This window comes from Diadema antillarum, unplaced genomic scaffold (genome assembly GCF_040938485.1).
Source record: "Diadema antillarum isolate AM-2024a unplaced genomic scaffold, OU_Dant_1.0 seq00001105_RagTag, whole genome shotgun sequence".
In the NCBI taxonomy this organism is placed as follows: domain Eukaryota; kingdom Metazoa; phylum Echinodermata; class Echinoidea; order Diadematoida; family Diadematidae; genus Diadema; species Diadema antillarum.
The window spans coordinates 825,656-851,633 of record NW_027271921.1 but is presented as its reverse complement, the minus strand read 5'-3'; the positions used below and the strand labels follow the sequence as shown (position 1 = coordinate 851,633).

At 38.5% G+C, this 25,978-nt stretch overlaps 2 protein-coding genes across 2 annotated transcripts in view; one reads left to right on the top strand and one right to left on the bottom strand.

The window, feature by feature from the left end:
• The window catches only part of LOC139743774 (exportin-T-like), a 101,933-nt gene extending 97,809 nt beyond the window's left edge, over positions 1–4,124 (bottom strand). The window contains exon 1 of the mRNA XM_071654227.1: positions 3,991–4,124. The gene's annotated coding sequence lies outside the window, so the exon portion shown is untranslated. The remainder of the gene's footprint in view (positions 1–3,990) is intronic.
• A 7,954-nt stretch (positions 4,125–12,078) lies between these two features.
• LOC139743764 (large ribosomal subunit protein eL20-like) lies at positions 12,079–25,978 on the top strand. Its single transcript, XM_071654217.1, has 5 exons — positions 12,079–12,124; positions 21,369–21,548; positions 22,469–22,598; positions 23,388–23,497; positions 25,705–25,978. Exons 1-5 carry the CDS (start codon positions 12,107–12,109, stop codon positions 25,795–25,797), a joined length of 531 nt encoding a protein of 176 aa, XP_071510318.1. The 5' UTR covers positions 12,079–12,106; the 3' UTR covers positions 25,798–25,978.

The following is a 25,978-nucleotide window of genomic DNA, read 5'->3' as shown; positions in this document are numbered from 1 at the left end:
CATCACTGGTTAGGGAGACTACTAAGGTTCATGATGTCATTGTGGACTACAATATAAAGAAGATTCAACATATTTTCATAATGAAAGAGCACTTGAATTACCTCTTTCAGAAAGAAGAGGGACATACATTGTACATACACCTGTAGCACACTACAATGTGTCTGCAACAAGATGTTGGTATTTGTACATTTCATGAAAAATTAAAATTCTGTGGAATTCTTGTTATATTTTCTTTTATCACATTGTCCAGAATGATGTCATGTATATCCAGCGATGACGGCATCAAAACTCTACAAATTCATAACTTTTGTATTAATTGTCCAATTTTCCTCAAACTTTCACGGATGTGTTCCACTAATTTGTTGCATCACTCAATCCACATTTATATTTTTAAGCACTGGAAGGGTGGGAGAGAGGGTGGACAGAATATGAAGGAAAAAAAAAACCCAGTGGCAAAAGAGGATGATTTTAATTAGGCTAGCTGACACATAATCGTTACTAATAAGTATCGCAGGTTAACAGAAAAACAGCTGCTTGAGCGGGAAATAAAGTGATAAAAGTGTGCTCAGATTACATATGGATGACTAATGCCGAGCTGCTACTTCAGTAATATTCCTCTCATCGACAAGCGCTCTTAGCCAGGGCAGGTCTAACATGACGTTTTCCAGTGGTGGCATCACTGAGAGACATGGATGCTCCTACAACTGAGAGGGCAGCATACCCTTAGCAACAACCACTAAATAAACCTTGCCATCTCAACTTTCACAGCAGCTTTGACAAGGGGAAAAACAACACTCTTAATTTTCACAGAGCATAGAAGAACTCCAGTGCAGTTCAGTCCATCTCGTTTACATCTGGAAAGTTGAGCTGTTCTCGTAGAAACGTTGTTACATAAAGAGTTTAACATACTTTCACTAAAAGAATTCAATGGGATAATGAAGGAAAATTCAAGTCATAGCATGGCTGTGAGTTCAATGACAATCAGGTCAAAGGATGAATGATTTTTATGGGATACGCATCACTCTGGTGATGCACCAATCGCAGCTTTCATCACCTATATATTTAGAAATGGAGAACAAATAAATCTTTGGACTACTTTTTTTAAGTTGTTTGTTAGTCTCTTCAAAGCTAAGTGTGCCTAGTGTACATATCGATGTACCACAGCACAATCAATGATGCGCAACTATCAAGTCCAAGAAGTGATACTGAAGTTATTACTAACAATGTACGTGTGTAGCTGGCTGCCATCAATGAAATGTATTCAACGAGTGTAATCAAAGAAGAAATGATACTTCCCAAATTAAGTGGACTTTTTTGAAAAAGACTATTAAATGGAGTACAACTGAATACTGACAGTAGTACTTCAAAAGGCTATAATCACTGATAGCTCAATGACACTTGGGCCCTGTGTTTGAGCAGAGGTGTATTTACATCAGAGGTCTGAATCATACACAGCCTGTGGCAGCCAGGTGTTTGTTTGCTTGTTTTTAAGCATACAGTGTATTCTACTTCTTGCTGGATCCCCTGCATGGGTGGTTCCATTCCCCTGGCCAATTTAATCTTTTCAGCCATTAAAACTTTTTTTTCTCTCTTGCAAAGAAATAACTCTCTGAACAAAAGTCACAGTAGGTAAATTTTATGTGGCTTATCAAAATTACTAGTTTACATATTTATCCCACAATGCTTACTGTACAAGTGACCTTCATAAACTTTAAATCCAGTTATAGTGAGACATGAATACACTTGCACAGTCTACACTTTTACATTGCCCACAGAGAAGAAGAGGAACAAAGTGCAAAGACCCTGGTCACTGGTGTGTAGTGCCTGTGTGCAGATTTGTTCACATGCTTGATTTGCTGAGAGATGAAAACCTCTGCCCAAATCCCAAAATTCAAAGTAGGTGCTGCATCTGGGAGGACTTCATTTTTACTAACTGTGTGTACATTTATTAAGCATAATAATACTACTTTTCATTCAATTTAGTATCATATCATCGCTGGGGTGACAAGACCTTTATCTGAAATTTTGGTGAAAATGACTTTTTTGGATTAATGGTCAAAGTGATGTCCTGTCCAAATCCGAACTGTCTTACTCCAAAAATGACGCTACTACGGCATGTCAAAGGAAAGGCTATCCCATTTGCTGTAGTGCTTTGGCCGATATTTTTTGGCTCTCCTGAACATTCGACATTTTGTAGATACGAGGTCTTGTCACGCCAGCGACGATATGTTCTTTTGTTTCACTGCTATCATAATGCATGGAGAAGGGGAAAAAAGAGTAGGGGCAGAAATAATTTTCCAACGGGTAGGCATGCCCTTTAGTAATATTACGATTACCTATGTCTAGGAAGTGAAGGATATTCAGGCATAATTACAAATAATTCTCACAGTGCATTGGATACCAAAAGATGAGTCTCAAATAAAAGTGAACAACTTGCTCAACATGCATTCAATGAAAAACTGATAAACTGGATGAAGATTATGACAGTACGATTTGGTCTGATATGGAATATTGTTTATGCATGCTTTAGTCATCAAATAAATTTACAGGGCCAGCGGAGCATTTTCAAAAGTGGGGTGGGGGGGGGGGCACACTTCCAGGTTTCATGAGCTAACAAGCCAAAAAAAAAAAAATTCCACTTCTGGGTTTCTTCAGCTAACAATCCCCCCCCCCCAAAAAAAAAAAAAAAAAGGTCCTCAGCTCATCTTCATCTTCCACTTTCGGGTTTCTTTAGCTGACAAGAAAAAAAAAAAAAAAAAAAAAAAAGGTCTTCAGCGCAAAAACATAGCCTTATTGCCCTCACACTTCAAGATCTCTATCTCTTTCTAGTACCACTTACCCACTTCTGGGTTTAAAAAAGTGGGGGGGGGGGGCAAAGTGCTAACACCTTATGTATTTCTTTGTACAATTTGTATGGTGCAAAAAAAGTGGGGGGGGGGGGGGCGCCGGCCATGTGTTACATTTTTATAGATATGGGGTTGTTAAATACAATTCAATTGAAAATGTATGCATGCATAGTAGATCTGTTCACATGTGACTGATGGTTCAACAAGTATCTGCATTTGCTGCTGCAGTAATGCTGACCTACATGTACACTGTACCAAGTCTCATGCCATCTAGTGTGAAACTCGCACCACTGGGGATTTCTCGCGTTCACATGCCTTACAAGCTTTTACTCAAGCCTTCAATGTCATGGATCACATGCAAAATCTCACGCTGAGCTTTTGAGCTGCTATCTGATTTTGGCATCTCTGGTAAAATCTTGTGTCAATATTTATGCGTGTGCAGTGAATGCAACTGTGGTCTGTACTGTAAAAAGTATCAAATATGATGCAGTAACACACTGTGTAGTGTACGGTCACCATCAGTGGTCAATGGGATGCATGCAAATGTTCCATCCCATCACTATCAGTATTACTATAGTAATGCCTGCTAAAGAGCTATTCATTTTTTAATTTCTTTGTTTCGTTCTATTCAAAGCATAAATACAGGAGAAATTTAAACTCAAGCGGGACAACGGGAGACTTTTGTAGATCCCCTTTCGGTGGGAGATCCCCCAATAATGCGATGGCAAAAGTGGGAGAGTTGGACATTTCATGTTGGATCCTGCCCACACATTGCCACTACTGTAGCCTACTGAGCTGAGTGATGATGACGCATGATGTCGCTTCCACTTCTTATCAACAAAACATAGTTAAAACTTACTGCTTACCACAAGAAATATAATAAGAAACTAGATTCCAGACTCAACTTCAACTTGGACTTGACCCGGCTACAAAACAACGTCACTATCAAGATCATACATCATCAGCAACATGACCTCTCTAACGTTAGAGCATAGTCTAGATTCTCAACTAGCTAGCAGCGCATTCATTGACATTGCAGTGGCCAGTGCACTGCAATCAAGGCCAAAGGGCATGTATGATGCTAATGCCAGTTACTAGACATTACCATCAAATAAAGCTTAAAAATCGGATTTATTGTACTTACAAATACTAAGAGGCTTTATGATCAGCTTTTCTGAGATCACTACTTCGTCTGTCTCTAGTCGCTCCAAATATTGGTAATGAATACAGTTAGATCTAAGCCTGAACAAGTGATGTTCTCGGTAGTTTTCTGGTCTGATGCAACGTGTACTCAATCCGCTATCGTCTCCGCCGCATATGTCAGAGTCTCGAGTACACATGTGCGATGCGTGTGTGTATGTCAGGCAGGTGTGTGTTGAAAAGAACGTGCCGATCGTAAACGCAAACTAGCATCGGAACAGGGACAAATACAGCATTGCCAATTTAAACACATGTGATAGAATGTTAATGATCACAACGACATCGGCGGGCCTTGACCGACAAGTATGTCTAATTCCGCGAAAAACTTCTCATTTATAATAATGATATTTGCTGGGTCAATTTTTCTGACCCAGCAAATGCCATTATTATAAATGAGAAGTTTTTCGAGGAATTAGACATACTGGTCGGTCAAATGCGGGCCATGAACATTACTGCTGATAAACCTGTCCATAGTGGTCCCCCGCAGGGTCTGACGAGCAGGTTCTGCTTGTACTAAATAGATTTTCTTTTTCCAGTCACGGTACAATTAAAGTTGTAGATTGCTTTTGGTTTCTTTTTGCAATCTTAATAAGCAATCAAATTACTGACAGTGGCAGATGGGAGGGGGGGGGGGGGGGCGGGGCGGCCGGGGGTGAAAGAGGTTTCTTCCGAGTCCCCCTTGGGATGCCAAGTGAAAATGTGATGTACATAGAAAAACGATATCACTATTGTGTGCAGACTCACACAGTATGTTCGTAGCACTCAGGCTCAGTACAACGAAAAAAAAAATCATAAGATCTTTCTGCTTCTTCTTCTTCTTCTTCTTCTTCTTCTTCTGCTTGTCAGCCGATTTGGACGAGGAAGTGGCTGCAAAAATTGTGAAGATCTTTTGCTTTTTTGTTTTGTTTTCTTTTTTGCTTGTCATTACCCATCGTCACTGGGTCAACCCCCTCTTATCAAAAGCTAGATCCGCCGTAACCGACTTTTTTTTTTTTCAATTGAACATTTTTTTCAAATATTCCACTGAAAGTGTACACTTACGAGATCATTATATGAATTTCAGGGTTTTTTTATCCTCTTGTGGGAGGGGGATACCCTCCTGCCACCGCCCCCAGTTTAAATATTAGATACTACAATAGTTTGAAAAGCTAATAAGAAAGTCATACAATGATTAAAGAATTTAGTTTTTCGTTGGCATCTTTTTTTTTTCTTTTTGAAATTTTGACTCTTTTTTAATTGAAAATTTTATTCCGTCCAAAGTGTGCATTGACAAATAATGAATGCATTCTCTTACTTTTTATTGAAGATTATAATATTCCACCCAAAGTGTGCGTCAGATTACCGTCTCAGTTTGAAGTGTTATTCTAAAAATGTAAAAGCTACTATTGTGAGAGCTAGCGGGTATAATCCACCTCCCACATGGCTCCCCTTGCTCAATTTTTAAGGGACCAGTGAAAGAAGAATCATACCACATCTTCACTCCTCTCTTTCGTTCATTTAAAGGGATTGTACAGTACTGGTTGAGGTGAGGATTCAGCTTGTAACGTTTTGCGAGATATTTAGAAACTATGAAAATGTTAAAGAGCATAGTATACAATTCTAAGGGGAATCAAAAGCTTACATGATGAAAATCGGTTTTGAAATGACTGAGATACCTAAAAACAAGGAAAAACAAAGAGATCCTTATAAAAGTCGTGGCCTGTCAATTTTATTACGATCGCTTTTTTTGGATATCTCAGCTATTTCAAGGCCAATTTTCATAATTACAACGTTGAATCCTTCTTGAAATTACATGCTCTTTCATATTTCATAAGATGTTTCTCATTATCTCACATATATAATATATATATATATATATATATATATATATATATATATATATATATATATATATTATATATATATATATATGTAAACCTGAATCCTCACCTCAACCAGTACTGTATAGTCTCTTGTTAATATGCCTAATATGCCTAATATGCCTTCCGACTGAATGTATGAATCTCAAAGCCTGGGTATAAGTTCGAAGATCGTCCCGTTATTGCCGGCAACCAGCAGGGATAGCCTGGTGGAATAATATTGCATGACAGGTTCGAATCCCACTAGTTCCTTTTTTTCTGACATGTTTGTTAAAATTGTAGATCGGCAGTTGCGATTTTACAAATTTCGTTTGTACAGCGGTAGACAAACTTCAGAAAAAAAAATCATTCTAAAACCAAAGCATTGTCACATTTTGTTGTTGTTGTTGTTGTTGTTGGAAGTTTTCCAAATATCATACCCATATACCCATATATTATACCCATATATATATATATATATATATATATATATATATATATATATGTATATATATATATACCCATATATTATACTGTTGAATAAAATGTATTTTAAAAAATCTCCCTTCTAGGGGAGTTGGGGGAGGGGGAGGGGGGAGGGGTGGTATCCCCCGTCCCATCCCACCTTGGTGGCTCCTCCGCCTCCTCCTCCACGGTCAAAATCTGTTCCATGACATTATATTTTGCTCCTGCAACAATGCGTTTGCTCCCCGCATGAAATATCTGCACGCTCAGTCAAACATAAATTATACCCACAAACATAACCCTATCCTTAATCCTCACATCAGACTAAACCTAAAACCCAATCACAATCCTAATCTAGCTTAGCCCTTAGTCTTCGGAGAAAATAATACCGGAGCAATTGTCGCATATAAAGGAACAATGTGTCGCCGAGAAAAATCACCCCAAAATAAAAATGTGCAGATTATAACACAGCCTTCTATTCTCTGGATATAATGAATAGCGCTACCTCTTGTTCCTGATTGAGAAACATATTACTACAGTGCTTTTCACACACACACACACACACACACAAAAAAAAAGGTAATCCAACTTCGGAAGGCTAATTTTTCATAATTGTCAGCTATGGAGAGTGCTATGTTGGTTGTGAGTTAAGGGGAACTCTTCATCCTTCCATTGATACTTAATTATGTTGATAAATGTCACGAATGAATGAGCACAGGAATTTTAAAGACAACAATGACAAATTGCACTTTTTTCCAAGTTTGAGTGTTATCGTGAAGGAACAATGAATGTTTCACTGAATGGATGAAATCTGTCAATGAAAGTGGTCAAATTAACAGGTCAGCCTACATGCATGACTGCAGATCTGTGTTTAGGGTTTCCTTTATTTTTGTCTAGCCCACCGGAGGAGAGGGGAGACTAAGGGATCGCCTGCGCCGTCCGTCCGTCCGTCTGTCGTCTGTCCGTAACGCTACAAAAACTTCAATAACTCTTTACTCTGGGATTCAATTGCAATCAAACTTCGAGGGAAGAGGGGTCATACAAAGTTTCACATTTTACCATATATGAAGGTCACCTCAAGGTCAAGGCTCACATGCAGGGGTCAATGAACATTAAATTAGAGCCCAATGTAAAGTTTTTATAGCGCGTTTCTATTATGAGTCATAACTTTTGATCCATAACTCCATTTGTGACCAAACTTGGATGGTAGATGTCCCCGGTTGGGGAGTGGATGATCACCACAAGGTCAAAGGTCACAAGCAGGAGTCAACGAACTTTTTAGAGCCCAATGTTGAGTTTTTATGGCACGTTTCTATTATGGGTCATAACTTGTGATCCATAACTCCATTAGTTTTTTGTGATGGTCACAAGCATAATATAGGTCAACAAACTTTTAAAGCCCAATGTTAAGTTTTTATGGCGCGTTTCTATTATGGGTCATAACTTTTGATCCATAACTCCATTTGTGACTAAACTTGGATGGTAGATGTCCCTTGGGGAGTGGATGATCACCACGAGGTCAAAGGTCACAAGCATGGGCCAACGAACTTTTAGAGCCCAATGTTAAGTTTTTATGGCGCATTTCTATTATGGGTCATAACTTTTGATCCATAGGTCCGTTTGTGACCAAACTTGCATGATAGATGTCCCTTGGGGAGCGGATGGTCACCACAAGGTCAAAGGTCACAGGCAGGGGTCAACGAACTTTAAGGGCCCAATGTTAAGTCTTTATGGCACGTTTCTTTTTTTGCCATAAATTTTACCCTTTCATATCTCTTTTTATCTGTTATCTCTTTTTTTATCTGTTATATCCCATTCGCGTACAATTTCTTGTACGTGAATGGGCGAGACACATTATGGCACTTGCCTTGTTTTTTAATGGTCCATAACCATCAACATGGCTACGTTATCGATAACTTGGTCACTCCGCTTAAACAAATTCTTAGAAACCCACTATCCATTTCTCTCTCTCTCGCTCTCTCTCTCTTCATATTCATGGTTTGTCGCTGCAAGCTATGTGTTGAATATAAAAAGAGAAAATAGATTGTATGGGTTTGGTCGTTGTGAGAGTGAGAAAGTTATCGAGCAGGTGACCATGATAAAGGCTATGGACCATGAAAATTAATGTTTGAAGAAATCCAAAACATAAACCCAGCTAACGTGCATTCGTACAGGCTGACCTATTTATTTGGCCACATTCATTGACAGATCTCATCCATTCAGTGAGACAATCATTGTTCTTTCATAACTCTTTTTTCTGGATCTAAATTTTGGAATTCTTTTGAGAGTAGTACCAGGTATTGATTAAGTTTTATAAGTTTTATCACTTTTAATTTGAAACTAAAGAATTTCTTACGAAATTCTAATTCACCACAAGAAGTTATTTTTTGAAAGCTGTGATTTTCAAGTTGTTCTTTTAAAATCAACATTGTTCGTCTTTTCATACAATCTCATCCCTACAACTCCCCCTGTACCTTGGCGAGGCAATGCTTCTCTTACCTGACGTGGCCTGGTTTGACCCACCACCTTCTCTTCCATCTTCCTTTTCCTGTCCACTTTAGTCTCTTCCTGTCATTCCTTCCAATCGTATCTATCTATCTATCTATCTATCTATCTATTTTTTCTTGTTCTTTACAAAAGAGTTAATTGTCTGCAGTGTTTGTGCGTGCGTATGTGTGTGTGTGTGTGTGTGTGTGTGTGAGTGAGTGTTACGTCTCTCTCTCTCTCTCTCTCTTTTTCTCAGGCAATGTGGCCAGTTTTGTTGGTTTTGCAATTAGTTTGAGGGGACTGCACTATACTACAAATCTGATTTTAATCAGCCCCCTTCATTTTCATCCATTTCAAACTTTGTTTCATATAGTATCTCCCTTCACTTCATTGACATGAAAAAGGCGTTTAACACCATGGAGCATTGCACAATGATAAAGAAGCTGCACTCATTGGAGTTTCCAATGAAGGCCTTCGCTGGTTTGAGAATTACTTGTCTGGTCAACAAATACGTACATACTTTTGTAATGCAATGTCAGATCCCCTGGAAGTGTGTTACGGAGTACCACAAAGTTCCATTTTGGGGCCTCTCCTCTTTACAATCTATATCGATGACATTGTCAAACAGATTGAAGTGTGCAGTATTCATCTTTATGCAGATGACACTATTTTATACTTTTCTCATTCTGATGTTAATCAAATTAAACAGGCTATCAACATTGATTTGAATGGTATAGATGGATGTGTTTAAATAAGTTGAGTTTGAATGTTGATATAAAACTGAATGTTTGTTGATATGATCACCCGCAATGTTAAAAAGATGCAATATTTAATGTACAGGTAAATGGTAAGCGTATTCAGTCCAAACAAATAGTGAAATATTATTCTGATTATTATTGATCAAGAATTAAAATGGAATATTCATATATTAAAGAAACGTTGTGTTTGAAGATAAATAATTTGAAAAGGTTTTTGGGTCGTCTTCGTTTCAATTTAAATGAACAAATTATGAGGATAATTTACAACTCTATAAACCTTTGTTTGATTATGCAGATGCATACTTTATGATTCTGCCAATAGGAAGTATACTAATCGATTACAGAAATTACAGAACAGAGCGCGGAGAATGATCCTGAGAGTCAGTCCGTATATGCATATTTCGAATCACGTTATTCATCAGACACTAAATTGGGAATCTTTAAAAACACGCCGTTTAAAGCATATTTTGTTAAAGGTATTCAAAACCCTTAATAATTTCAGGGCTCCTTATTTGTTGGACCGGTTTAATTTTGTATCTTATCAATATTCTTTACCATCGTATGGAAGATTAACGCTGTCAAAGCCTAAAACAGAATATTGTAGACGCATGTTCGCGTACCGTGGGGCATCAATGTACAATACTGTTCCCTTGGATATGATATATTCATCATCATGTAATTCCTTTAAGAAAGCAATAAATAATTATGTTTTACACTGGATGTTATGATAATGTTCACGTATCTTTGTATTATGTTAATGATCATGTTATTATATGGGGAGGGCTGTGGGTGGGGGAGGGTACATTGTATATTGGTAGCCGGTATGGGGGGGGGGGTATCATTTTCACAAGCTTTTTTTTTTTTACTGTTGTTTTAGTTGATTTTGTACTGATGTATCAATTTGTTGTTCGTATATAAGACAGTGTGTGTATAATTAGTTTTATTGTATGGAGTTTCGACTGTTGTAATTTTTCATGTGAAGTTGGACCCCTCGGAAGACCAGCACGGCCATGAAGGTCGAGCTGAGCAGGGCAATCCATCCGTTTTTCTTCAGTTATATATTCCAGTTGTATTGTATCATTGTTATTTTTGTGATTTTACGGTGAATAAATAAATAAACAAACAAACAAACAAACAAACAAACACATTATGTTGGAGATGAAATAAACAACTTGAAATTGTGATTCGCTATACAAGTTTGTGATTTGCAACTGATTGACAAAGTGTTGCCCTACATCGACGTACGACGGAAGAATTTCATGAATTTTGAAAGTTTGTGATTGCTTATGTGATATGAGCGATTGAAGTAGAAATCACAAGACGGCGTTCTTGCAGCCGAGTACAATACCAGGGCGGGGCAACGGGGGGGTCTCGGTCCACACCTTTTTTGCATAATACAAACGTGTTACTCGCATGGTCTAACCACTTGTGGTTAAACTTCTTCTTCTTTGTGTGTGTGTGTGTGTGTTTATTTGTTTGTTTGCTTGTCATTCGATTACCCCCGGAAAATTATATTTGTTTGCTTTTTGTTTTGTTTTTGTTGGCTTATTTGTTTGTTTATAATATTGTTTGTTTGTTTGTTATGTTTGTTAGCTGAAGAAACCCGGAAATGGCACCAGAATCAGACTGCTGCCACATTTAAAACGTGGCGCCGCGCCGACATAAGTTGTAACATACAGTAGGCATATTCAGCTCTACATAAGACCTAAATCTGTCTCTATTTTTTTTCTGTTCTTTTCTAATTTAAAGAAATAACCAATTACGTATTGTCGAACTTGTTTTTTTAATTGAAAGTTTTCCAAATACTCATCCAAAGTGTGCACCTTAAATAAATTGTTGAATTACAATTCTAAAATTCAAAAGCTCCCCTGTATCACTCATAGAAAGTCATTGAAAATTCACTCCAATCTTTTCTGTCTCTATTTTTATTTACTTGGCTCTTACCCCGAAGAACTTTTTTACACCACAAACAGGGGTCTTCGCTCAAAAACAGTGAAAATGCTTTAGTGTCTGCATCTTGTCAACAGGGGATTTTCGTTTGAACACCTTTATGCCCCCCCCCCCCCCCCCGGCCTGCAGTAACTGAAGGTATCCGCAAAGATGTATCTTTGTGTGTATTTTAGATGATTTACTTCACACGATTTATCATCCACCAGCACGTACATGTCTCACTCTGTCAGCGAGCTAGCTATCTCAAACAATCTTGAAATTGGCAACGCAAAAGCGACATACCCTCGACACGATAGCTTCAGCTTAATACAATCATTATTGTCAATTTGGTGATGTTCAAAAGAAGTCTTTGTTATACAAAATCTTTATTTTTTATTCCCCTCTTTAATATTTCAAAATTCAATAAGTAAATAAAATATATCATAACTGTTTTGATAATGGCTAAACATGTGTCTTAATTATTGATTTGTGTAAAATTTGTACATATTGCTTTAACTTACATTTGTACAATTCACCCACTGTACGGTCCTTTTCGTCCTTTTCCTCGTGGGCTGTATACGAAATGAAGTTCAGAGGACAGGTTAGAAACCGCCATTTCCACCTTTCCCCCTTGAAATGTAGACCATCGTTTTTATAATGAATGGCTAAATATATTAAGAATTAATTAGGAAGCTTATAAGTGAAGTCACATTCTCCGATGTATGTTAAACAACATAATTTGTGGTGTGCCATGTCCGACTATCGAGTCGCAAGTCGATTAAACTTACTGTAGTTCGTACATTGCACGTAGAATCTATGTAACAGCACAGACGTACACGTAGGGCCGTAGCTGTACACACACACTGAAGTCCGCAGCCGGTAGCCGGTTACAGCATGCAGCGGTTGCTGCATGCTGTGTTGCAACCGTTGAGTGTAAACTTTACAGCATGCATGATGCTGTGGAGATTCAATATGAAGTAAGGCAATGGAATATTGAGTACCCACGTATCACCCACCCACCTTTCACTATCATCACGCCACAGCATATGTCATGTTGGGGATCTATACGCATAATTAGCATTCGTCATTCAGCAGTAACGTTAGATGGCGCTGTCGCGCATGTACGGTAAGGGTACCACCTATCGGCAGGGTACCTCAACATCTGCACCCTGTGAGGCTGTGTATCATGGCTGTTTGCTCATAGAACGAAAAGGTACGCGCGGGATTAAGTGCCATTGGCTATGAAAACAATAAAAGCGAACAAATGGAAATCAAACCCATTAAGAAACTAACAAACCAAACTAACTTAAACAGTCTCAATTACACATCCGCTCAGTAACAATGCATGATTGTGAAATTCACGTGTATTACGTATGGAGGGAGGGGGTGCCGATCGTAAGGTACCCTTTTCAGCCGCGCGAAGAAAATGGATAGCATGCACTAAAATTGCGTTATTTTCCAACGGAGATTCAGAATCAACAGAACGGTCACGATATTCAAAACTGCAGTATTTATGGCGTATTTGAGGTAAAAATTTGGCGACTTTGTTTTATACTTTTGGAATAAACAAGCTGCAGGTCCTTAGGGTGACGATAGGTGGTACCCTCAATCATACATCGTTTTCTACACACGCAGTTCTCAACTTCTGACTCTAAATAGTCTGAGCCCATTCATGACGATCGCTAGCTGTAGCAGGTATGACAGGGGTGCATTGATATCATTCTTTTCAAAAGTAATACGGCCGTATGTCAAACAACATGCTCGAATCACAAACCTGAACTACTTTTGCCTTCCTGTACGTGGGTCTGCGTGTGCTACCGTGGTACCTACCGCTAGTAGCCCGAGGAGGATGATCTCTGTTCAGCACGCTAAGTCGAAATTTCGCACTTATTTGTCGTGACCTTTGGTGTATTGTGTACTTAATCCACATTGGGCAAAATATGGCAGTATCGAAACTTCACTTTTTTTTCAAAATTGAAATGTTTTCTGATTTTTTGAAAGGAAAATTTATCGCCCTCATGTTAACGCACGTGGTAAGAACAGTACACGAAATGGACCTTGTAATGCCTATTTCTGTGAAATTGGCTGCCCGATCGGAGCCCGTGAAGATCCTCGCAGTTGCTGACGCGGGAGTTGCTATGGGTGTTGTGTGATTTATGCACTTGTCAATGTAATGACGTACCCCACTACCCCCGGACATGGGTGCGTCATGGTCATTTTTTGACTGACCACACGGGGTTTTTGACGCACCCCCACAGTCACTATTTGACGGACCACACGGGGTTTTTGACGAACACCACAGTCACTTTTTTGACGGACAACACGGGGTTTTTGACGAACACCTAGGTCACTTTCTTGACGGACATACTCGGTACATTTGACGCACCCCGTAAATACTGAAAGGATTTTTGCATACGCTTTATTCACGCAATTTAATTTTCTTTCGGTTCGTATACACAATTTGTCAAAGTTTCGGCAAGTTTCCCTTACCCTGGCCCTGTAAGCACCGTACCGTCATTCACCGTACAATTGTACATCACTCTGCTGCTACGATATTCCGAATGTATGTGTGCATGCAATCCATAGTCACCTAGTACCTGGCCATGACTTGTCTGCAGATGCGCTGTATGTGCGCGGCCATTTCTAGTCCGGTTGAATGCAACACATGGACGATGTACGTTCGATGAGGAATAACGAGCACGCTGCTCACTTGCGTTAGCGAGCGAGTCGCGCACCACTAACACTCGACTTGCCTGCTACTGCAGGTACTAGGTACGCGCAGTACGTGCGCACCACGCAATGGTATACCAAAGATCGTATACGGAATTCCGTATACGATCTTTGATTTTACTATCTAGTACTGTGAGGTTGAAATCGTTATATCGCTAAACAGTCCGTCTGGCTTGAGATTGAGTATGGTATGCGTGATTTCATGAGTTTGTTGGAAAGAAAATGTGAGGAGAAAGGGTGGCTTTTAAATCATTTTGCTTGCCAGATTCGGGCAAGCATTTTTCCCTCTTAGCGTTAGGCCTACTCCAAAACGCTTCCCGACTTTGATTTTCACTTGCCGCCGCGGGAAAGCGCTCACTGTAAATTCACTCGCGGTACGTACGTGTATCCGGTACTGGTAGCGTGCAAAAATGCGTGCAGTTTTCCATAGCCAAGTGCATACCATGACGCACCCCTTGGTTCAGAATAATGCGTGTTATTTTCCATAGCCAAGTGACGTACCATGACGCACCCCTCGGTCAAAAATTTGACGACAATGATGGGATTTTGACGCACCTCTCGGTCAAAAATTTGACGGACATAGCTGGTAAAATGACGCACACCTGGGTCACAAATTTGACGGACCAAACGAGGAAATGACGCACCCATGTCCGGGGGTAGTGGGGTGAGTCATTACATTGACAAGTGCATTACGACTGCCCGCGGACGCCGCGCAGGCCGCGTGCTGGCTCAGTGCTAGCGAGCTCTCTACTTATGATGATGGGCGAATGAAAGCCACCACTACAATGGGAAAATCGGGTACACAAAAAGTTACTAAAATGCGAGATTTTTCAAGAAAACGAAAAATTTGACTGATTTAAACACTGTTCATGTCTTTATCACATCAATCTACGGATAATTGATGTCATTTCATGGCTTGGTGTACATCTGATTTTCTTATGGTTTAGGCTAGCATAATATTAATATGACCGAGATCCACAACAGTAACACTTGTTCACTTTGTTATGAAGCATGATGCATAAAAACCAACACATCTCCACTTTGCACATGATTATCATGACGTGAAAAATGCATGATCGGATGCACACGATGCATGTGGGGTGCTGTGCTGACACAAGCTCAATATCAAATGAATGTTGTCACCAATAATGGCAGTGTCATGGCAATGGCCAATGCCAAAATGTCAATGCACCCTGGCCCTACCTGCTAATCTGAATACAAGTGAATATAAGTTAGATTTTGAATTTTGTGCCTGACTGTTAGTATGACTGTGGTTTAAAAAAGAATAATAATAATAAAATAAAACCTGTTGGTTTGAAATGCTTGGAAAAGAATTCAAATTTCATAAAATTCAGATTTCCAGACTGCTCTCTGCTGCCGATTATAAGGTAAATGTAATTTCACCAAATTGATGTGGAAAAAAAGTGGCATACAAATTTGTAAGGCCAAGTAAAAAAAGAAACCAGTTTCTCGTCCTCGCGCGCATCGATTTTGGCCGCCGCGTCGATTTTTTTACTATTTACTATTTTCAAAATGGCGCTGAAAATACCAAGAAATTCATAATTCTCGTCCCAGCCCGCTCCCCGCTCGCATCGATTTTCAGTTGCCGCATCGACTTTTTTGATATTTTACTATTTTTTCGGCCGCCGAAAAAAAAATCGACAATTCACCTACCAATCGTGATGTCTCATTTCTAATTACGCCTTGCTTCCTCTACTTTATAGCTGTAGTACAGCTGTAGCTTCTGTAGTGCGTATGTAATAACGCATGCATTTCACACTGCGAGCTCGGCAAGAAGGAATGACCCACAAAGCAGTTGAACTGTAATTGGATGGGCGCGGGCGGGCGCGGCCTGGGCTGTGATGTACAGCGCACTCGGTACGTCCTGGTGTAGACAGGACGTTGAGCACCTTCTGTACATTTTTCTCGTGCTGTTGCCCGCTTCATGTGCTGCTAGATTGATTGCGCGATGTAACCACACACTAGTCATAGAGGAGACCAGCCAGCCAGCATAGCATGCGCGCGTTCTGGAGCTGGAAAAAAAATCGTGGAGTGCAGTGATGGAGAGAACCGATCTCAAGCGCACGTGTGCACAGCGAACGGCTTTAATACCAGGGCCCCGTTTTATCAAAAGATATAAATCAATTTTAATTTTCCTTACTACACAGTCTGCCATAGACTTACAGTTGAAATCGACTTCATAATCAATTCTAACTCTTCATAAAACGGGGCCCAGAGCTGCCAACCTTTGGAAGCACAAATTAGTACTCAGCAGCTCCAAAATTCATATTTTTCCACCAGAATTCGTATTTTTTCAATCTCCCTCTTTTTGCTATTTTGAATTAAACTCGTCGACTTATGAGGCCTACAGGCTCTAAACATAACGTTATGACACATGCCGAAGCATCGAGCTGGTCACCAGCACGATAAAGATGCCAAACTATGCAATGTTCAGCGTTGATTGATTGCTTTCTCGCAGTGAATGTGTACAAGTGCAAGTATGTACCTCCAAAAACTTGCTGGGATGATTATGGAAGCTTCCACTATCTAGCAGGGGACATGGAATGCTTTCATCTTCTCAAGAGAGCTTCTTTGTGAGCGGATGCGATACCGGTACTCTGTTCCGTGTTTCCAATTATCGTTTACTATGAAAACATAATCACGCGTTGTTTTCAGGCTTTTTTCATTTCATTAAATTTTAAACATCAGTCTTTTCCGAAGTATTCCAATTCCTTTTCCCCTGACTGGAATCGGAAAGTCTGCTATAACGATGATCGCAAAATGCCGCGCTGTGTGTGGAAGCGCCGATGTACAAACACGTGGCTTCACTTTCAAGTTTAAAGGAATGCGCCATGTGCTCCTGCCTATAAGAGGTTACTGCAAGTTCGATGAATCGAATGCGCCGTAGCTGAGCTGAGCTGAATGGCTTATTTACGGTAAACATGCAGTTTACGTTCGATACGAAGAAATCATTACGTCTTTCATGAGGGAAAAACACACAAAACAAACAAATAAAATACACCCACAAATGAATGTTAATAGCCAAAACTTTGAAAAGTAATAAGCAGTTTTGATGAGCGTGAACTGAAATTGTCATTACACGTTGTATTTTGCTGTTTATATCACTGCTGCTTCTTGGTATCACTGTAATGATGGCCATGGAAGAAATGAAGGGAGAATGTGACTTACCTGCACAGGTACATGTTTTACTACATTTATGTAGTTTTGGTATAGGGCAAGTCCAAGATAATGTCCCCTCAGATGCTCAAAATTCATCTTGATTTAATCAAAAAGTTATTGATATCATGTTGTAGCCAAAGAGTTAAATTACATATTTCCAGCAAAGAAAATATTTAATTATGCAAATTTATGCAAGAAATATGGCCTTAATTTGCATAAATCAAAAACAAACCTTACGTATGGGACAAATTAAAAATATTCATCTAAAATCAGTTGAATTTGTCCTTGACCTAGTTCCTTTATGGACATGACCCTTGTATGAGCTAGTATGATTTCCAATAGGTAAGACAAGGTCAGCACATTAATTATGCAAATTATGCTCTTTCCCAGAACGAAGTGTCCCATACGTAAGGATTTGAGTATGTTTTTTTAATTTTTTTCTGAAGATTTGTAACATTGACCAATCATACTTTAGGAAGTTCTAATTTATTCAGTTTAACTCCAGATTAGCAAAACTAAATGTGGAAATTTAATTAGTCCTTCATCTTATAACTAATTAAAGTTTGCTTACGTATGGGACAAATGCCTTACGTATGGGACATTACATGCAAAGTAAATGGGAAAACCGCCTTTTGACATGGATGCTATATGTCCTTACATTTGTTTGGTTAATGGTTATCTTTGCACCTACTCTGAAGGATATGTCTGTATATCTACCTCTCCTACTTATAGTTGACCTCAGGGAGAGTGTAAGAACAGCATTATTGAGTCATTCTATGATTAAGAAAGGAAAATAAAGAATATTCATTTATACCTGTATTTTCTTATTTTCATTACAGGCTGTGCAGCTGGTCATCAATTAACATTCCTCCTTTTAACATTTTGATATTGGACATTTTCTTAATTCAGTTATCATTTTCAACTTTACCTCTCTACAAAATGACTTTGTCCTAGAGAATGGGATTCTCTGAGTGTCATTTTAGGTGCAGTACACTGTTCAGCATGTACTACAGGCTGTACAGCCTAAAAAGGGAAATCAAAACAATTGTGCTTGTGGCGCTCATCAATGACAACATTACAGGTCTTACTGAAAAGAAAAATCACTTGAGGTGACAGCAGGTAACTTTGTCATTACTTGAGTTGATAGCAAAGGAAAAACCCTACGAGAATACTTTTTACTTTGATATGATGTTTAATATTTCAACTGCACACCCTCAGAATATGTCATGACTTATCAAGGTCATGAACATGATTTCTGAAAATCCTGTAAAATGAAGACTATAGTTTACATTTGCCATGAACCACAATATCAATACTGGTTCTGTGGTTGGAGTGCTAATATCACAAATTACACAAACAAATAGGGAATTCAATTTTCTTTTCTATATTGTGTTTGAAGAGACAGATGTGCTCTGAGACACCTTCATCAACTCATACTTACATTGTACTTTGTACCCCACATCTACACAATTATCAACAAGCATTGCAATCTTGTAGTGTATGATCAAATTAGGTTATTAGAATTTATCAAAATTGTAAGTTTCAGATCAGTGAGTTACTTAAGTGTTTCAAATCTAGAATTACATTTTCTCTTAAGATTATGTACAAATGATAATCTTTCCTGTATCACTACACAAGCATACAGTATGTATGTACAAAGTATAAACACAAATTTTGTCGTCTTTGGTTTCATAGACCTGAAGCCAAGCAATTTGAAAAAAAAAAAGCCAGCATTGGCACATACATTCTTCTATCTCTTTGTTCTACCAAGGCTTTTAAAATCTAAAAGTTTCATTAAAATTTGATTGATTTTGCAGAAGCTAAAATTCACATGGCAAAACATGATGATTACAGAGCAAAATTAATCACTCTTCTTGTTGTTGTTTTTTTTGTGCTGCATCTCAAACAATTACAAAGCTCTATAAAAACTTAGACAACTTGCAAGGTAAGCCTAGAACTACTAAAAGTACCCACTTCAAACTGTATTTGCAAATTACACTGTACATGACATTTGATTTTACAGTTGAAATTATCAAGACTACAAATTAGTCATGGTACATGTGCATGTATGCTACATCAAGGTCGCAAGCTAGAATTCGCACATTTTTTTTTTCATTTGATAAAAAATATTGACCAGAGTATTACAAATGGGCTAGAAATAGAGTGTCAGTATACTGTATCTGTATGTGTAGACATCATGAGGACAGTGTTAAAGCATGACGGATTCCAAACTAAGACATTTAATTGTAAATTGGTAATTACTTTTATTTGTCTTATTTTAGCTTTTGTTAGGTATCTGAACCGGGAAAGTACCCACTTAGAAGTCTATTTCATTTGTTACATGTTGTAGTATGATTTGTGGAACAGAATATGACACTATGGGAAAATTTAAAGTCATTCCCATGAATACACTTGTGCACTAAAGACAAATGTCCCATACGTAAGTTGAGCCATGTCCCATACGTAAGGTGTACTTTCGTTAATTAAACAAACTTCATGAAAATATGCGCTATTCTTTTGCAGTGAAACTTTGCTGAAAGACACTTCAGTATTGTACCTTTCTTCACTTCTAAATAGAACTTGATCAGTAAGGTACTTTCAGAGAATTTTCAATTCAAACTTTATTTTGAAAAATCCAGTTTTTCTCTGGTCCCATACGTAAGTTGGCATGTTTTTCTTAATGAAATAATTAACCCAAGGTCGAATGACATCAAAGTTCAACACAATATTCTTCTCAGGGCTACCAGTCCTCCTGATGATTAACAGTAAAATCCAAGTGCTCCTTCATTACTTTTCAGAGGTTTGAAATCTCTGAATGTCCCATACGTAAGGTGCGCGATATCTTGGACTTGCCCTATACAATAATTCATCATCCAAATGATGAGTGATTATCAAATGTCTTTTTAGAACATGAAGAAACATCTTTAAATGTTAAATGCTATAATGCCACATCAGTATCATTTTGACATCCATCTGCAATTGTACAAGCTAGTTTCCAGTTGAATGTGCTACAATTGTACTGTGAAGAACTATACATACCAGCTGTGTGGACTCAAAAAGTCATAAACACAAATGATAAATAAAGCAGTGTTTTGAATATCATGGAATTAATTTCAGTCGTACATTTGTTGAAAGACATGTTTTATACCTGTTTCAATTAACAGCACAATACATCAGAATTGCAAGTACACTGGTATCAGAAATACCAGTATTAAGATGGTCATTTTCCCTTGACATCTGTAGTGGAAAGAAAAAGCAATTTCTGCATGCATGAAGTTTCGTTTCAAGTATGGTACATAATATATCTATTTGTTTGAAAATGCACAGAGTGCAGGCAAGACATACACTTGGGACCTGGTCTCTCATAACACAGCTACCAGAGTGATATTTCATTTCATAAATTGGATATAGAAAATAGTAAACCCCTCTCTCGTTACCTTTCTCAGAATTACCGGACGAGAAACACATATTACTTTCATTTTGACAATCCTCGAAAAATAGTAAGATATCAAATAGTAAGGACCTCCCTCATCGCCTTGCTCAAAAAACCCGGACGAGAAACTGCTTTCTTTTTTTACTTGGCCTAAGTCAACTTTGGAAAAATGAAAACTGACCAAATTTTACCACTTTCTGTTCCTCTGCTAATGAATCTACTGCCAGCTATGGTAAGTTCAAGCACATATATCTCTTGCGGACAAACCACTGCAAGTGTGGTGGGACCAAATTACAATTAATTAATGATTTGATGCAGTGATTTGGGTGTTGTATGAAAGGGAATTTGTCATAATTTTTTTTTTTTTATTTAAAATTATTTTGAGCAAATTTCTTTTTACAGGAAAAGTATGAAATATCTGTAACATATTTCAAGTAGCAAATAACAAAGTAAAAGGCTTATTGTGGTTTATGATCCCATATTTCTACTTTTACGTCCACAGCTGACAGAGTTCTTGGTGGTGGGGCGGGAGATGCCCACTGAGAAGCAGCCGCTTCCACCTCTCTTCAAGATGAGGATCTTTGCGCCAGACGAGGTCACCGCAAAGTCCCGCTTCTGGTACTTTGGCAACCGCCTGCGGAAGATGAAGAAGTCTCGCGGAGAGATCGTTGGCTGCCAGAAGGTATGCTTACGGATTAGTAGAGCATTACAAACAAACAAATATACATTATATTTTTGTGTATTTTACCCATAAGTCGAAATGTGAATTTATTTAGATAAGGTTGTCATACTGATATCAGGTAAGTGCCCATTCGTTGGCTGACAATAAGTTATTTTCTTCTTGCCATCAAGAATAAATTCCCTTTGTATTGTTATCTGGATTTTGTATTAATTTTGTAATTATGTCTTTTTATTATACTGTACTTTTGTATATAACTTTGTATGCATTTTGTGTTGATCTAATGCTGGACCCCTTTGTAAATCACCTTTTTTTTTCACTGAAAAGGCTACCCTGTGAAAATAGAATGGAATAAATAAATATATGAATAAATAAATGAAAATGAATAAGTTAGCAAGGAAGCTTGTATGTGGCAGAGTAAAAGAAAGTGGTCCAGGTTGGCTTTTTTTTCTGTGCTGTGTATCATATTCTCAAAAATTTATTTAGTGCATTATTTACACACACACACACACACACACACACACACACACACACACACACACACACGTTTTGAAGAAACAAATACAGTGTATTACAATGCCAGAAGGGGTACCGAGTATGCTAGTGTTGTTTTCAAGCTTTTTCTCTGTCTTTATAAACACCACCTAAAATGTGGGAAAAGTTATTTCATGAATAGTCTTGTATTTACACATACACATTTTGAGGAAGCAATAATTTGATGCAAGAAAAGATATGAGTATGATTGTGTAATTCATAAGCCTTTTACGTATTTCAACAAACACCCGCCTAAAACCTAGATAAGTCATTATGCGAATGATCTTGGGGATTTTGTATCAGGAAATATTACAAAACAACAATTTTCAGTAAAGCTGCCATTTGAACAGACCTGTGTGTTCACACTTGAATGTGATCCGTCCTTTCAGATCTACGACAAGAAGCCCCTGAGGATCAAGAACTTTGGCATCTGGCTGCGCTACGACTCCAGGAGTGGCACCCACAACATGTACAGGGAGTACCGTGACCTCACCACTGCTGCAGCAGTCACACAGTGTTGTGAGTTGAAAACTTTTGAAAGCTGAAATTAGCTCTCGGTTCATTCTCAAGATATTCTCTCAGAAAAGATTGTCTTGTGCAAGTTTTGTGTAAACTGGTTTTGAAGAGTGAAGTATGTGAGTATTATGTATGCAGAAATGTTGTGCTTTTATAAGGATTCTTTCTGTGATGTCAATCTTTGTGGAGGAAAGTTGTCAATTTTCTCTATGTATTCTCCTGTTCAATATCTTGCATTTGAGTTTTGTTTGCAGACTGGACGAAAAAAAAAATAATTTCCACTCTGCAGCATGCACATTGAAGGCAAAGAAAAAAAAATGTTGACAAAAGTTACTGAAAAAGGGGGAAGTTAAGTGCAAGTTATTTTCCTGCAATTTCGAAACATGTCATGTATTTATATATTCATGTATTAGAATATCTATTTGATATATATATATATAAAAAGTTTGCATGTTATTTACCCACATTTTCAGTTGATTAGAATAGAAAATTTGTTAAAATTTCCACACTGAAATATTTCATGTTAAACAATTTGTATGGCATCAGTTGATACTGGTAGCAGTTTATCTTCACCCCCCCCCCCAAACATTGATACAGGAATATTGGGGGGGGGGGGGGACCTTTGACCTTTGGGGAAAATGATTCAACAGAAATCATGAGGTTGCTTCAAACAAAAGCGTGTGTAAAGAAAAAGGAAAAAAGTGAAGAGACATGTTTGTAATTCAGTAGTGGTAGCTACTCTGAGTAGATTTCAATACTAAGTTTTGGCTTACAAAATGTTCTTGTGAACAGATCGTGACATGGGAGCGAGGCATCGAGCCAGGGCCCACTCCATTCAGATCATCCGAGTGGAAGAGATCGCTCCATCCAAGTGCAGGAGGCCCCACATCAAGCAGTTCTTGGTGAGTTGCTGGTCGCTGAACCGCAAACTTCGTTTCATGTGCAAGCTAACGTCACCGAGTACAGGAAAATCAAACGGAGCAGGGAATGACTCTTTGAAATCTCACAACTAACTGAAGAGAGCTATTGCAGTCTAGTTCATGTGCATATTGTTGAGTGAGAATGAGAAGGGCATTATGGTGCCTCGGATAGTATGGCTTTAGTGGCAACGTAACGCCCTTATCATTCTCACCTGATGATATTGAAACAGTCGCCATTGCATGTTCAAGTGACTCCTGTTAGGACTAAGCGGTTTTATTTCGTTCTATCGCAGTTTCATCAGAACGTGAAAATGCAAAAACCTTGCGTTCTTTCTTCTGCCTCTAATATCCATACTGTTTCTTGTTAACCAAAGATACTTTAGTGTTCCCATTGTCCATGAGCAGACACCACAATTATTGCACCATTGTAGACAAAATTATGCTCACAAAATTTTGGTGCAAGGCACGAGGCTACAGCACCCAAGTCTGGTTTCCTGTATATGTATATCTCTCATTCAAACATGTAGGTGTCTAAAATATCTCATGCCAAAACAATTCAGCAGTCAGAGGGGTTATTTGAGGGATGAAAAGCCGGTGAATTTAACAGGCTGTGAGCAATCCACAATTATTGCCGTGGATACTGTGCTGGTAATCAGGGTGCACCTGAAGACTACCAGAGACCAGATTGTGCCACCAGTGTTTTATCGTCATAAAGAAATCCAACTCACAGTCTAACATAAGTGCTTGCCTGCCAGCATCATAAGATCCTAAGTTGTCATGCATAAGTAAACCCTGTTTGTTGCACACATTTCCTTCATCTTGAGCCAGCCATCATTCTTGATGATGACTACAGATTTCTGAAAAAAACAAAAAAACAAAAAACAAAAAAAAAACAAAATCCAGACAATTGAAAGACTGCAGTACATTTTTAAAATTACAGGGGAAACTCGGTATAATGAACACTGCTATAACGAGATATCGGTTATAACGAGGAAATGTTCTCGGTCCCAAATTTCCTTCCACACAAGTCTATGTAAAATGCTACTCTTATAGCGAGATCGGCTATAACGAAATAACTGCTATAACGAGATAAATTTTGTGACTTCCAAACAAAGAAAAACATAGTAAATCAAACCTGCTATAGCGAGGTAAAGCAAAATGCCTTCGGTAAAGCTTTACTTCGCCTGTGCGATCATCTTCCGAGATTGTATACACATAATCATTTTCTTCAGTGCACTCCAGCTAGCACTGCATGTTGTACGTGTGAAGTGTGTGCGTCGGCACGCACACTGATACATGCAGAGAATGTGGTGGGACGGCCATATGTATACATGACATCATCATGACGTTTAGCAGGTGTGAGGCAATCTGATGCTGTGATTGGCCTTCTACTTAGGGAATTCCCCATCTTCACACACACGCAGTCATAATGTACATACAGAATGTGTCACATACACACACAGCATTGTGCAGACCATATTCAAGCTTTCCACACTACACACACTCATACGATAACCACATACCAATCCACAGACGATCTTGATACAATCGCAAGCTATATAAATTTACAAATTCAAACATCTACAATTAATAAGAAACACATTCTTGATATTGGATATCCTTGGCGAAAAACATCTTCTTATCCATAAAGGTGAGTAATTCCCTCACACAATATCGGCAAGTTATCAGTATTGATTGAAATATGATGGGTAGTCCCACATGTGCAAATTAATGTCTTTATTTTATGCCTTCTTTTATGCCTACTGATATAACGAGATATCGGCTATAGCGAGGAAAATGACTCGGTCCCGACCATCTCGTTATATCGAGTTTCCACTGTATTTATTTCATAATAGCATGTGCACGTGTGACTGGAATTGTCCAACATCATTTGGGATCTTCTCTAAAATTGCATGGACAACCTTGTCACTGTTCAGGCATTTGCCCAGTGTTTGCATCATTATTTTATGATAAAAGCTCAGTATAAATTGCTGAACTCTTTTCTCTCAATAATACAGTCCAGCATATTTCTCAGAAATGAGTGTCAAATTACAGTATTTTGACATTCTTGTGACAACTGCAGAGACTCTGAACTCCTATAGTACTATGTAGTCTTGTGCTTATGGTCTTAAATGTGAAGTTAGTCATATTTGTCTCAAATCCTTGCTTGTTTTTTTTTTTTTATCCAGAACTCCAAGATCAAGTTCCCGCTTCCCCATCGCACCCAGAGGCCAGCCCGCCCCATGTTCACCACCCGCAGACCAAGCACATGCTTCAAATAAACTGGACTCAGGCTGATCTTCATTGGCTCACCTCATTCCACACTACACTCTGTTACAGCATCATAACAGTCGCTCCCAGCGTGGGGGAAACAACCTGCCCATGTATTTCAGAGACATTTCGTCTTCACTAATTTGCTGGTGTATGAATTAGACACCCAAATAAAATCAGGGTGAAACCAAA

Bases quoted from the DNA above. Each gene is read 5' to 3' on its own strand.
- LOC139743764 (XM_071654217.1), top strand. The intron at 21,549-22,468 runs GTATGCTTACGG...CCGTCCTTTCAG, and splicing joins AGATCGTTGGCTGCCAGAAG to ATCTACGACAAGAAGCCCCT. The intron at 22,599-23,387 runs GTGAGTTGAAAA...TCTTGTGAACAG, and splicing joins TGCAGCAGTCACACAGTGTT to ATCGTGACATGGGAGCGAGG.